Consider the following 14835-nt stretch of genomic DNA (forward strand, 5'->3'; position numbering starts at 1 on the left):
AACAAATATAAATTACATAAATTCAATTTCAAAACATTACTGCTCCAACTATGTAATTGCAACTGCAAATTTATGGACATAAGAAAGGGGAAAAATTACAACATAATTATCATACGAATATAGAAAACATATAAAGATGAATATTAATTAAACAAGGTTGGGGAACTAAGAGTAAATGGGCCAGGGGACACCAATGCTAAAATTCATAAGTAAATTGGCCAGGGGACGCCAATGCTGAACTTAGAACAAGACCTTAAAAAACACCTCTAAAAAGCTAAGGAAACTAAATAATGCACGACCAATCTATCAGGCATTATGGTGGGAATACTTCAGAAAATATTGAACTGGCGACAAAGTAATACTGGAAAGAGACAAGTACTTACAATAAGTTACTGCATGCAGTTAATCAATCACGCAACAGGCGACAAAGTAATACGGGACACATTCAGTTTTACCAAACTAAAGAACCCACATCATAAACTTAGGAGTATTAAAAGAAACAAGATCTACAACGGTAATAGGTAACAAAATATAATGTATTACATAACTTTGATCTTGGAGTAGATCTCCTAGCATATGTCTAGTCTGCATAGTAGGATTAGCACGGCAGTGGTGGCTCCATTTGTCACTGCTTACAAAAGTGGTCTGCATGACTTGTGAATTTGCACTACACTGTTAATTTGCACTATAATGTGGGTGACAGATCAGATACCCAATCAGCGTTGTCAAGCAAGGCATTGCATTTACGTTTTCGTTTAGCATGAACAAAAGAAAGCCATACAAAAGTGAGAGCAACAAGTATTAGTGTGGAAAATAATTTACGAAAGAGGTATAACTGAGTTATAGGTAGCTTGACCTTGCCAGTTTGCGAGGCACCAAGAAGCTTAAGAACATGTGAAGTTTGAGTTGCAGGAGCCACCTAAACATTACATAGGACACACATAGTTATATATACATAACAGACATTAACTACAAAACAATTCTAATCTAGCAACATGAACATGTGATTGTATAACCATAAAACACAAGAACACAAAAAGAGTGCGAGAGGTTCAACTCAAACCATGTCTGACTTGGATGTCTTGGTGTTGGTGTTGGCCTTAACCTTGAGTGTAGACGTCGCGGCCTTACCGCTATCATTCCTCTGTGGCTTGGATCTGATTTTAGCCTTTGACTGACTAACAACATTGGCTTTTGTGTTACCTTTTGTGTTGGTCTAAGTCCTGTTGTTGGCCTTCGACTGACTAACAACATTGGCCTTTGTGTTACCTCTTGTGTTGGTCTAAATCCTTTTGTTGGCCTTCTTAGGCTTCTTGTTAACCACATCCTTCAATGAAATAACCAAATCCCAGGTTAAACTGGCAGTTGTGACTGCTTCAGGAACGCATAAATAATAACACATATACCTTATTCACAGTATGTCCTTTACGCTTACTAGTGGACTTGCTATGTGCAGGGGGTTCAACAAGTGTAGCAACCTGCGGTAGGAATAAAACAAAAGATAACAAACAATTAGTACCTCATATTTGTTTATCACAAAAGTAATCAACATCTGACGTTTAATAATACCACTACGGCCCTCTTTGCTTTTGATTTAGGAATCTTGTACCCTAATTAAGCCAATGTTTTATGCCTACACTCTTTTGGCCTTCCACGCCGCTTCTTCTTTATGATTAGGACCTTTACAGTTACATTTAGCACTACATCTGCTAGATCAATAGTGGGAGTGCCTTCAGAATCGGTATTGTGCTGGGGTTCAGAAGGCATCCCCACTGATGAAGTAGTCCCTGCTTTACCTGGTGATGCTCTGTTCGCACTCCCACCGAAGCTGATGGGCTTTTTTTCTTCACGTTTCTTGTGATTGGCTTCATAAACTTTCGACTGCATTTTAGAAAGACATTTCATTACCATATCAACATCTTCATCACCAACCAGTGCAGCCTTGTCACATATCGGCTCAAAACAATTCATCATCTTATTAAATCTCCTCCCACCATCATCTTCAGAAGGATCATAATATGGCACCTTCACTCGGGTGTGCTTACGGGGGATGTCCTTCCGCCATCGATCCAATATGTACTTTTTGGGGAGATAAAAAACATAATTCTGGTCTAAGATTCTGATACAGTGCTTGCAAAAAATGCCGTGAGTTTCAAATTTCTGGCAGTCATAGATTACTTCCTTTGTGTCATGGTCAAATTTCACGGTGTAGAATCTACGACCATCAGTTATAACTTCTTTACTACTCCCAGGAGGCACAATCCATATCCTATCCTCCAGCACATATTCAATGACCTTGTCAGAGATTACGGTTTCCTTTCTTACATAAAAATACCACATCCTTGCACATTCAGTCTGTAGTTCTAGGAATTTCTTGTCAGTGTAAATCTTCTGAAAAAAATCCTCCAATTTAAAACCACTTACCAACCTCCTAACATACTTACTGAAACGGCTATCCGCATTAACCTCATCACGAACGCGCTTTTCCAAAGCCATGATATATTTACGTGGGAACTCATTCAATTTGGTGTGCCTGTTAACAAACCCATCGAAAAACCTATTTATGCTCTCCACGCGCCGGGTGGTCTTCATTCCTGCCAAAAAAACTCTTTCATGGAAGCCAGAACCCACATGTGGCTTTCTTTGTGAAGACTTAGCAACCACGGATCATCCTCTAAATCATACTCAACAATAAGTTCTGCCCACCTATTATGGAACTCCTCTAAGGTAAAGCTTTCATACACCACCGCCTTTAAAGGGTTTTTGAAATCATTGTACCTTTTCATACAAATACAATTAAAGTCAAAAGTTTTTGCAACTACAACATTAATACACACAAAATATCAACACCTTTCTAGTTTTAGTACCTTTCCAATTTTAGCTAATCATGATAATCATTATTTAAATATAATTAACAAGTGACAATACACAGTTTCAAACACCTCAATAACAAAAAATTTAACAGAAGAACATACACAATATGAGTTCATAAAAACACTTTGCATCGACAATATAAGATCGAATTCAGGAGACACTAACCTAGCGTACTTGCCAAGTTTCTCCGGAATCTTGCCAAGAATATGCCAAATACACCACCGATGGCGTGTATTAGGCATGGTTTTTCGTAGTGGCCTCCTCATTGCAGCCGCCTGATCTGTAAGTATTGCCTTTGGAGTTCGGCCATTCATACATGTAAGCCACTGATCGAAAATCCATGAAAAAGTATCACAGTCTTCATGAGAAACTAATGCACATCCAAGTAGCAAAGACTGCCCATGGTTGTTAGCTTCTATGACATTCACAAACGGCAGCTCGTATTCGTTTGTTAGATAAGTGGCATCAAAACAAACGACATCTCCAAAGTCCTCGTATAGCGCCCGACTTCTTGCATCCACCCACAATACATCCTTCAGGAGCCCGTGTTCATCCAACCTTTGAGAACAATAGAAATTCGGATACCCACTATGCATTTTCTGGAAGTACTCCATCATGGACACCGCATCCCCACCTACCATATTCAAACGCTTCCCCTTATACACCTCATGCTGTAAATCTTTCACGGTTAATGCCAAGTTATCAATCCCATTTACATCTGCACCCATACACCCATGAAACTGAGAAACAGAAACTTCCTAATCAAAATACTTCAACAGCTTCCTCTTAACATTAGAGGTCATTTGCTTCATGCGATATTCCTTCACAAGCTTCAGCTTACTTGGGGTTGGATTATGACCGGAGTGTTCTAACTCCACCGTCTTCAATTCCCAAACACCATCATCATTAAGGTTAACACATATCCTTGCTTTGCATAGGAATTTTTTTGAAGTTCTCTTCCCTTTCACAGTCTCATCATCCTCACATACATCGGGAAGAACAGCAGCCCCTAGTCCAGCAATTTTCATTTCCTTTGCACGCTTCTTAGCTTCCCGGACTGCCCTCATGTCGGGTCTTCACCAATACTCACACCTCCATGTTGTAGCTATTCTCTTAGACTTGTCTTTCTTTGAATTTACTCCTTGCACCCTTGACACTCCATACCCTTGTTGCTCAGCATAGTCCTTGTAATACCGTTTAACATCTTGCCAGGTTTTGAAAACCATGCCAACCCTAGGAGGCTCTATCACAGTCACCACCGTTATATCATTGCTTGCAACAACGGTTTCAGTCGTCTGAATTGTTTTCATTGGAGTTAAATATCGTGCATTGTCTAAACTTTGACCATAATCTTCCTGATGTGCACCACTCACATCACACTCCATATCAACTACATCCCCAAATATTAAACCCCCTGAATTGTTTACTAAACTATCCTCAATAAAGATCTCCTCCAACCCGTCTCCTTCCTCCCCTTCTCCTTCCATATCCCAGACTTCTTCAAAATCCCCTTCACCTTCAATATGCCCATTCCCTTCAATTAACCCACCCTTATATTTCACTCCACATCCCACATCATCAATCACCTCATCAATACCCCTTTCTGTTGAATCAATATCACTTTCCACTCCTCCACATTTACCTTGTAATAATAATTTTAATATATTAAACTTCTCCTTATTTTTATTAAAAATAATTCACAATTATGTAAAAATAAACACAAAAAAAAAGTTAAATAAAAACCAGGCAAGCAAATTTACTTTCAATAATAAGCATCACTATCACTACAAACACACTTATTAACAAATTTCTAATCATACCATCACAATTCCAAATCTAACGTATAACAATTGAAAATTCCTCCTTTTTAACTAACAACCACAGTTTTGTAAACATAAAATGCAACAATAAGTAACTAAATTCCAGACCCACTAGTGTCAAATTACTTATAATTATGCCTACCTCCAGCACAAACAAACTGTCTACCGACATATTAAGTAAGAGATAAACCATGACAGTTCCAGATCAGGGACACGTAATCTGCCATTGTATTAACAACCCCAACCGAAAACACATTCAACGCTTATACCATCAACAATATATACAATAATTCACTTACACTAATTCATGAATACATCAATAAGGAAAAAAAGTACAATTAAGGAATAATTGATTTTTCAAAGTACAGAGAAAGCGGGACTAACCTTCTATTGTAACGGTTCTCCGACTAAGATCTGTAATCAAACCCAGCTCAGCTTGACGACACAACCCCTGCTCGCTCAGATCTACTTACAACAGCAGCTCACATCTGCAAAATACTCCGACACACCAATTTGCTCCGATAATTTTTGAAGATTGTAGAATTGCTAAAGTAGCAATTAGAAAATGGTGTTGTAATTTCAACTACGTGGTAACTTATGGAATTACTTTCGAGTTACTTTGTAATTACTTTGGAGTTTATGATAAATTGGACAATTGTCGACTAACGTCGTCAACTACACCATCACACTCCATCTTCAATGTCCCACGTGACATGCTTGAGTGGGAACGCACAGTCAGCATATGTTCAGGTTAAAAAAACCTTTGTTTACTATTACCTATACGTTTTTATTACGACTTTGCCACTAGAGATATGCAAATGTATCTCAAAAAGAAAAACTGGGGCGCGCCCTAAAATAAATTACATTATTGATGGAATTTAAATAAAGCTTAAATAAATTAACTTTGAATTTAAAAACTAAGTCTACTAATTGAAGTTAAGCAATGCTCTTAATCTTTTTTCTCTTTCTTTGCCCTCTTCCAATTCTTATCTGTGTCTTCTTCCTCATCAATAACCTTAGCTAGTAGGCATCCTTTAGAGGACCTACATTCAATCTTGGAGTAAATTGTTTCTCCTTTAGCCAGGACCCCATGTTTCTTTTCTACCCAAGCCTTCTTCTCTGTGGTGTCATCTTTCCTTTTTCCTTTATCCTTCACAGAGCTTTTCTTCTTAGGCATTGTAGGCGTTTTGAACTCAACTCTTTCACCCAAGCGTTCCTTAACAGGAATCACTTTGTCACCTAGACGACTCTTCACATCAGTTTTACTCTGATTTTTCTTCACGCCGTTTGAAGGTTTCTTCAGAAGCCACCTTTCACATCATTGGGCAAGGAAGGAGGAACCTTTTGGGTAATCACTTCCCATAAAGGTCTAGCGCTCTAATAAGTGTCAAATTTGTCTACTTCCCGAGAGACAGAGAATTCATAGGGACGACGAAGATCACTAGAATAAATTGTTTGAAGTATGCCGTACTGTCTTTTTACACCTGCAGGGATAATAAAAAGTCATTCGGGACAAGCTTGGAAGACGGCAGAAAGGTTGCTTGTTATCACCAACCATCTTTTCTATTTTCCACCAAGAGATGACCCAGTTGATGGAAAAATTGCAAGACCCGAAGACCTTCTTCCATTCATGGCGCCCCATCTTAGAGAAGCGTTTCTTCCTTCTCACAAAGCAATTTGGAGTGTACTTTTCAATATTGTCTGGAGGACTAATTAATTCTAGTCTTTCAGTTAGGCACATCTGTAAAAAAATTCAGTGCAAATAAATTATTATTACTATACAAAAATATGTTTTTAATTTCTTTAATTAAAAATATTATTTTTCTACCTGTAATAAAATTGGAGAGCCCCGAAAAGGCGCTTTTGGATTTTTCTTTAATTCATCAAGACTAAGCATAGTCTCTCCAACTATTAACGGCATTGGATTTCTCCTAGATTCTATCTGCTCCCAAACAGTTGATATGATTGCTTAACCCTCATTAGTTCTACCACTAGTGAGAAGATATTGGTTAAGCATGCAAAAAAAGAAAATCCCTTCTTCTATAAACATGAAAAGACTCAGAATAAGGTATATCAAAATAATGGCGAGCAAATTCTTTCAAATTCACTATGCTACCATATACTATTCTTGTTAGATCTTTGTCTTTTAAATTGAAGAAGTGTTCAAAATCCTTATAATAATACTCGTTTATTCTAGGGATTATTACAAGATTTAACGAAGGGAAGCCTAAAATAGCACCGAATTCTTCCGGCAAAGGACTAATTTCATCATACCCTAATCTAAAGCAATGAGTATCCACATCCCAATATTCTAGAGCGGTATGAATAAAATCTAAATCAAGATCTACCCCTTTGACACCATAAATACCCCCCAGGTGAAACACATCTAATTCTTTTCTCTCCTTGGCATTAAGAGACTGACAACATTCATGAGTGAAGTTGGTAAAACTTTTAGATACTAGAGACATGATTTTTATTCCTTCAAGAGCTAAGAAAATATTTAATCTGCTGAAATTATGAAGAAAATCGGCTGGGCAGGGGGCTATTTATAAACAAAATCGGCGCAGTTTTAAACCGCGAAGGATTCGGAGTCAGCGCTCATTAGCGCTAGACGCCAAACATTGGCGCCTGATGGCAGAGACTAACGCCAAACGCTAAGCGTAGCGCCTGACGCTACACCAAAACGCATGGCGCCAGGTGGCGTTAACGTGCCTTATTGTACGAGCTTTTCAAAGACCGCGTTTTTTGGCCTCATTCGATTCTGACCAATGACTTTACTTTTTTTTATTTGTTTTTATACCTTTTCATTTATTTCTTCCTCTTAATTAATACAACTATTATATTAATTATATTATTTTTTCGGGTTTTATTTAGACTAACTTCCAAGTATTTATAAACCCAATATGTTTTGATTTTGATTTTTTCATTTTTCTTTTTGGGGGAGAAAGTCGGATACCCTCCATCAATAATAAAAGTGGCGGAATTTTTGCACAAAATTAATTTTAACAATTCTTTGCACACACAAAAACACACATTAAAAATGAAAAATTAATAAATAAATACTGAATAAACTCATAAGTAATATGTATATACAAGCATATCTAGATAATGAGTCTAATTAAAGGCAAATTCTATACAAAGTCAAAATAAAATAATAAAAAGCACAGGAACAAAATACGGCGCCGGGGGACGTACACCCATCATCTCATAAAACTGCATCGTACGAGGAGTAACCTCCCCACCAGCTCCAGCTCCAGCTCCAGTTCCGGTCTCCTCTGGAGGTGGAAAACTCAGCACACGACCCGTCCACCCAAAATCAATCCGAGGCTGAGGCTGAGGCTGCGGAGGTTGCTGCGATGACGAGCCGACCTCGTAAATCCCACCACCTCTAAGAGCCGAGGTAGCCTCTCTCTAGCCTACCGGCGTAGCATATGCACCCTGAGATTAAGAGCCTGATCCCTCTACCGCCTCAGCACAGGCAGCCTCAGAACGACCGCCCCGACCACCCGATCCAGTGCGGCGACGTCTCGAGCTAGACCTCGTCGGTTCCCTCCGCACCTCAGGTCTCGTACGGTTACGAGAAGGAATAGGCTGACCCTTCAAAAGAAACCAAAATCAGAAACATGCAGAATAGAAGTAGTAATGCAAAACATAAAAAGGGAAGCAACCTCCTTGACAGCGTCGTCACGATGACATGTAGCCACGTTCCTCATCCGGACGAGCTGGCTTTGGAAGGAATCTAATCATCGTGCCATCGCCGTGACCACCTCGTGCGAGTAATGTCAAGAAAAAAAAGTCAGTAAACATGCATAACATATATGGACAAAAGTTGCAAATAAATAATCTTACTAGAGTCTGGTGACGAGGAATCGACCGCTCCACAAAGCGCTCGCCCTTAGGAGCGGGAGGAATCATCTCCTCAATCGGGTCGCATGTTCCCTGGTAGTGGATGGACATACGAGGTGGCACGAACTCAGTAGGTCCACCCTGACAAAGCAATTCAAAATCAGTAAAGCATTACCTGGGGGCTACTTAACGAAAGGTAAAAGCTGAAAATCATACCGCCACCTCCTTAGCAGGTACAGGAACTGGAGTTAACAACGGCAGTAGCTCCTCCTCATAACACCGCCTAGGGATCGTGTAAGATCTCCAAGGGGTACCAGCTCCCTCAGACATGCTAACCAACCTCGCGGCGTTAAACATGTGACGCGGTGGAGGAGCAGGAACGACAAAAGTGTCCGAGGAATTCTGAATAGCAACCCTCTCTCCAAGATATGCGATCGCTTCATATGTCCCTAAAAAATAGCGACGCTCAACAGTATATTGCGCAGCTAACCCAGGGACAGCCAAGTCGAACCACGGCCGGTACAGCACGTCAGGCTCTTGTAAAGAACGCCTATCAGATAAGAATCCATCAAAGGTGTTACAAAATGGTCAAATATGTAAAGAACCATACCGAGACGATCCAATCTCGGACATAATCAGTGGACATCCCAACACGGCGGCTTCCCCAGGAAGCACACACTGGAAACCAGCGCGGCGACGGTCTTGCCGCGCAGCTGAGGGAAAGTACTCGTAGAACCAGATCTATAAAAGGAAAACATTACCAGCGAGTGTTAACTAAAGCTTAGAGCTAAACTTTACAGGAGATAAAGTATACCTCTACGGCCCTTCAAAAGCAAGATAGAGCAACGTTCTGCGTGAACGACCGATGTCGACACGAGTTCCGTAACGCTCGGATAAAGTCAGCATAGGCCAAGCTGTCCTAGTCGTAAGTCCCGATCAGATGAAGATCGCGGACTGTAGGAAGGTAGTAAAGAAGCGCCCTACTACCCTTGTCAGGGGAAAAAGTCCCTGACAGCAAGATAAGTACAAAGATGCGCACCCGCTGCTCTCGGGTAGTTGCATCATCATCAAAAGCCGCTGCTAGAATCGAGCAGTGAATCCCCTTCGCGCTGAACTGAGTCGACTCCACCTCAGCTCGTGCCCGACAGCAATCGGACCCAACAGCTCCTCGACCTCGGGAGAAAATACGCTGATCTCGTTGTGAAACGGAAGCGCAACAGAGCTAAACTCTAGTCCCATAATAAGACTGAAGTCGGTCGGGGTGACCATCATCTCACCCCAAGGAAAGTGGAAAGTGTTGGTGGTGTCCCAAAAGAACTCCACCAAACCACGAACCACATGGTTACCCCCAATAGAGGCAATAATAGCCTCTGAGGTCTCGTAAAGAGCAGCTAGTCCGCAAGACTCCCATAGAAGTCTCGCCTCATCGTCATTGGCGATGTACATCTTGTACAAGTCGCTCAAGATGTCATAGCCCGAACCATGGCAGCGTGTCCTACCAACAGTGATACCCTGTCGCACCCTCTCAGAAATGTGGTGAACAAGAGAGAAGTACAGAGTCCGCTCGTCCCACTCAGGGAGTCGGATGAGTGAAGTGGACGGATCGGCGTCGTCCTCTACGGGCTCGTGCTCCCGTCGAACGTCTCGGGACCGCAAACTCGAACCTCACTGTCTAACCATGCTACATTGTGCAAAATTCTCATAAATTAAGGTTCTATAGTATCTAAGGTTTGCCTAGCCGCATGATACTATATTCGCAAAAAAAAAAAAAAAAAAAAAAAAAAAAAACAGAGTACGTAGTACTAAAACAGAGCACAAATTAAAAATGAGCATATACAGCATTTTTCAAGCTTTCAAACAATTTCTTGCAATACTATAGCAATTATTATGACAAATTGGACAAGAATTGCTAGCAAAGACGTCAAGAACAAGCCACATTGTCTTCCCTACCTTAAGAGGTCTAACAATGAAGATTTGTTTGTTTCTTCACAAAATTGAGTCAAACAAGTCTAAAATTACTCTTGAGGCAATATATAAAAATAATCAAGCACTTTCATGGCATAAAATTTGGCAAACAAAAAGAATTTAGCAATTTAAGTTTTGAATTTTTGAAGAAATTCGTGAACAAACACATGCGAAATTTATCAAAACCAGGGTGAGTTTAAAGAAAAATTACATAGATCGGGAAAATGGATGGAATAAGCTTTGATTTGCAACAAATTTGAGCTAATTTGGTTGAGAAACGAGCAAGAAGGAGCCAAATGAAGTTCTAAGCGAATTCTCGAGCAAAACGCGAGTAGCAGCAGCGGAAATGAAGAAGAGAAGGGTATTTATGGAAAACCCAACTTTAACGCCAAGCGACAGACTTTAGCGCCAGTCGATAAGGCTTAGCGCCTGGTGCTAGTGCCAGCGGCTGGCGCTAAATCCAAATATGCGGCGCTAGCGTTATTTCAGCGGCGCCAGACTGTTCAGCCACTTAGTACGGTTGTTCCAACCTCTTGCAATATATTTTTGGTTCCTTGGTACGCCAGTTAGCCCCTCTAAGCAAATTCACATGATTTTAGTAATCGCCTTGATTACAATTGCATAAAGTGATCGACCTGATGAATGATCGTCTCACTTAGCTTAAAGCGCCTAAACATTGACTCATCGCAAGGCACCGACATACTGGTTCATTCAGCAAAAGGCACCGACGTACTGGTTCATATAGAAAAGCACCGACATACTGGTTCCTTTAGCGAAAGGCACCGACATACATGTTCAAAAGCAGCAAAAGCGCCGACGTACAGGTATAATAGGAGAAAAGTTCAAGCGAGCTTTTCAAAGATCGACAAGCGTATGTCTTCGCTAATTTTCTTCGGAATATTATCGCAATAAAGGAGGATAGCTTCAAGCGAGGATATCTTCGGCAACGTTCTCTAGCTTGTGGAGAGTTGTCACAAACATATGAGGGTGATTTCAAGCGAAGTTGTCTTCGATCGTGTTCCCTGGCTTGCGGAAGATGGTCAAAAAATGTTAGAAGGTCGTTTCAAGCGAAGCAATCTTCGATGGGGTTTTCTAGCTTGCAAAAGTCTATTATAGGGTAATTGGAGGAAGTTACAAGCGTAGCGGTCTTCAGGCGGCATTCTCTAGCTTGTAGGAGGTCGTAAAAAATACACAAATATAGAAATAATACAACAGCAAATCGGTTACTTTAAGAGACGGGTGCTAGACGGTGCAAGATGTGTTCGACGTGTGCTCGAAGGTTACTTTAAGAGACGTGTGTTCAGGCGGCATTCTCTAGCTTTCATGCATCGACGTTACAAGAGTGATTTAGGAGCGCCGAACGTTCTGAATCATTCTCCGTCCCTATCGATACTTTGACTTTTGTTTTCGAAACTGGCGTTTCTCCAAACTCAGTAAAAGTGGGGGCTTCTGTAGAAACCCAAATGTGTCTCCCCAAAACTAAACCCGATGATGAGTACCTTTCAAATTGAATCATAATCGAATGAAGTGAAAGTGTGGAAAGTTTTGTGTTGCGGATAGTTTTAATTTCTTTTCTTTTCTCTCTGTTTTTGAAAACCTATTTTAAGAAAACAGCCAATATAGTTTGGTTGGTCCATGATATGGTTCCAATAGTAATGTAGTTGGATAGGGCTTGAAAAGAGTTTTCCAACGATATATTATAAGCGTAATTCCGATAAATATTGACGAAGTTATGGCCAAATTACTAAACTGGGCACGGTTTGAGCCTTATATGCGGCCCAATGATCTAGAGGAGGGCCTAATATGGATTTATCATTCCTAATGCAATTAGGAATGGTTTTAGTATTCTAGATTCTTCTAGAAGGTTCATTTCTTTCCTAATTCAATTATCATTGATATTGACTTTTGTTGACTTTTTGAAATTTTAATTAGAATAAAAGAGTGTTTTTGAGTAAAATACGATTTTATCCTCCTGTACGGTTAAATTCTATGTGATATTAGAAAACGCGTCAAAAACTTGATTAGCGCCTAACGCCAGCATTAGCGCCTGACGCTAAGCTTGGCGCCTGGCGCTAGCATTAGCGTCTGGCGCTAACTCCGTTTTTTCACGTCAGAACTCTAGTTCAATTTTTTATCTTTTTGGCAGATTTTCTCTATAAATAGCCTCCTAAAAACTCCGTTTTGAATCATCTACAATCATCAACAATCATCAATTATTTAGCTCTCTCATTCTCTTCTCTCTCTAAGATAAAGCTTATTCTCTCCCTCTTTTCTAAACAACCCTTTTCACAAAATTCCGCATTCACAAGATCTAGACACACCTAGCATAATTCGAAGTTGCCTTCACCCTAGACGTGAAAGGTTTGATATTTCTGAGGGTTTGGTCCCAAATCTCTCTTTCAATTATTTAATTTAATTGTTTAAATTATTATTTTCCTTGAAGTTACTAACGCGTGTATTTTGTTATTAGAAAGAGATACGAGAAATCCAAGTAAGTGCTTTAATTGATTTATTGCTGTTATGATGTAGAAATCATGCTTAGATTGTTATTATGATTCCTAGTATCATGTTAGGATGCTTTTCTTAATTTGATGTTTAGGGTGACAAAAATAAATTCCTAGCATCTTGTTTAGGGTAAAGAATATAACGTCAATTATGATTTCTATGGTGTCTTTTATTGTCTATTCTAATATCATGTTAGTATCATGTTAGGGCTAAAGCTTTGATTTTTATTGTTTAGTGAAATGGTAGGGCTTGTTATTAATCCTGTTAGTATCATGCCTTGGATCTTGCTATTATTATTATGCTTTAACATGATTATGATTATTTTCATGATTTATGATTATAATTGTTATAATTATTATTATTATGATTATCATGTTGCTTGATATTTATTGTTATTGCGTGATCACACCTTTTATGCATGTTTAAAGGGAATTGGTACTTGTAATCACGCTTAATAAGATAATTAATAATCTTGTTTAGGGTTAATTATGATTATAATTCAAGTGATCGCCAATAATAGTTTTGTTTGTGCATTAATATTCAACCAACATAGATAAACAAGTTTAGGGTTAATCCTATTGATTGCATGTTAGTCAGAAAGCGCACATGAATACGATCAGAATAAAGTAGAGGCCTATTATTAGGGAAGGTTCAATCTCTTTTAGGTTGGATTTGTACCTTCATCCCCGAACTACCAGTCATGGTTCCAGACCTATTGGAGTTGACGATCTCCTGGATCATTAAAGGGTGTAACCTTCACCTCGTGAACTGTTTACAAGTTCCTAAAACTTGTTGGCGACTCTTTTGCTCTATCTTCTTCCCCTTTTGACGCCACCGTACTTTAGTGTATGATCACAGTGGGGTTCAAGATAGGGGTTAATGCTTGAAATATTCCCTACAGTAATGTTGAAGCGCTCTTAATTATACGCCTAAGCTTGGTAGAAGACAAAGATAAAAGGAGAACACTAACAACTAACAAACAAAGAAATCAAACAAATAAAGCACTAGGAACGGGGATCAACAAGTAATCATGACAATTGTATCAAGTCGGGAACAATATGAAAATAAATTGTTGTGAAGACTAATGGAAAGCTCAATCAAAAGAGTCAACAAGCTGTCTCCTACAGGTCAAACTAGCGCCAACTACGAGAGGCTCTAACTAGGAGCTTCACTAATCAAGCTCAATCAACAATTGCAATTCCTAAATCAATGGTCTGTATCATTAGAAACTACAATCAAATCTAGCATAATTCTCAAGGCCTAATCGAATTACACACATGCAAACTTCCATTAATCACTTTAATCTCAACAATTAATCAACATAATCCCCTAATTAAGCACAATCAATCAATCATTCAAGTTTCAACCAATTCCTAGTAAAAAAACTACTCTAACATCATCATAAAATCAATTAACAACTAAAGAAATCAAGAATGAACAATATATGAAGAACGACTACACTGATCAACAATCAAACATCAAAATTAAACCAAACAAGTATGAAATCAAACAAAACAATAAATAAGATAGAGTTAAGAATGCTCATTGATAATAGAGAAGATCTTCAACACAATTGTCACCATTGAATCTTCAATCTCTCAATCACCATTGAAATTCCTCACTTTCTTTCTCTAAAATCTACTCCTAAACTAACCCTAAAACTAGAGAGAGAAGCTCTCAACTAAGCTAAGATTATTATCAAAATCTTAATGAAAACTTGTGCTAAACTTCCCCAACAAATCGGGTTACAATGATATTATATAGAGGGCGCGAAATCAAAAACCGAGCAAGCAATTACCCAGGAAGGCGTACCCGCACTGCAGGA

The 14835-nt window shown here is 39.3% G+C and overlaps 1 protein-coding gene across 1 annotated transcript; it reads right to left on the reverse strand.

The window, feature by feature from the left end:
- Positions 1-1553: 1553 nt before the first annotated feature.
- On the reverse strand, positions 1554-3739 carry LOC145626999 (protein FAR1-RELATED SEQUENCE 6-like). Its single transcript, XM_081679419.1, has 2 exons — positions 3040-3739; positions 1554-2778 (listed from the first exon to the last, which is right to left on the reverse strand). Exon 2 carries the CDS (start codon positions 2590-2592, stop codon positions 1615-1617), a length of 978 nt encoding a protein of 325 aa, XP_081535545.1. The 5' UTR covers positions 2593-2778; positions 3040-3739; the 3' UTR covers positions 1554-1614.
- Positions 3740-14835: the final 11096 nt, after the last annotated feature.

The sequence above is a fragment of the Chenopodium album genome, chromosome 4 (assembly GCF_948465745.1).
Source record: "Chenopodium album chromosome 4, dcCheAlbu1.1, whole genome shotgun sequence".
Classification (NCBI taxonomy): domain Eukaryota; kingdom Viridiplantae; phylum Streptophyta; class Magnoliopsida; order Caryophyllales; family Amaranthaceae; genus Chenopodium; species Chenopodium album.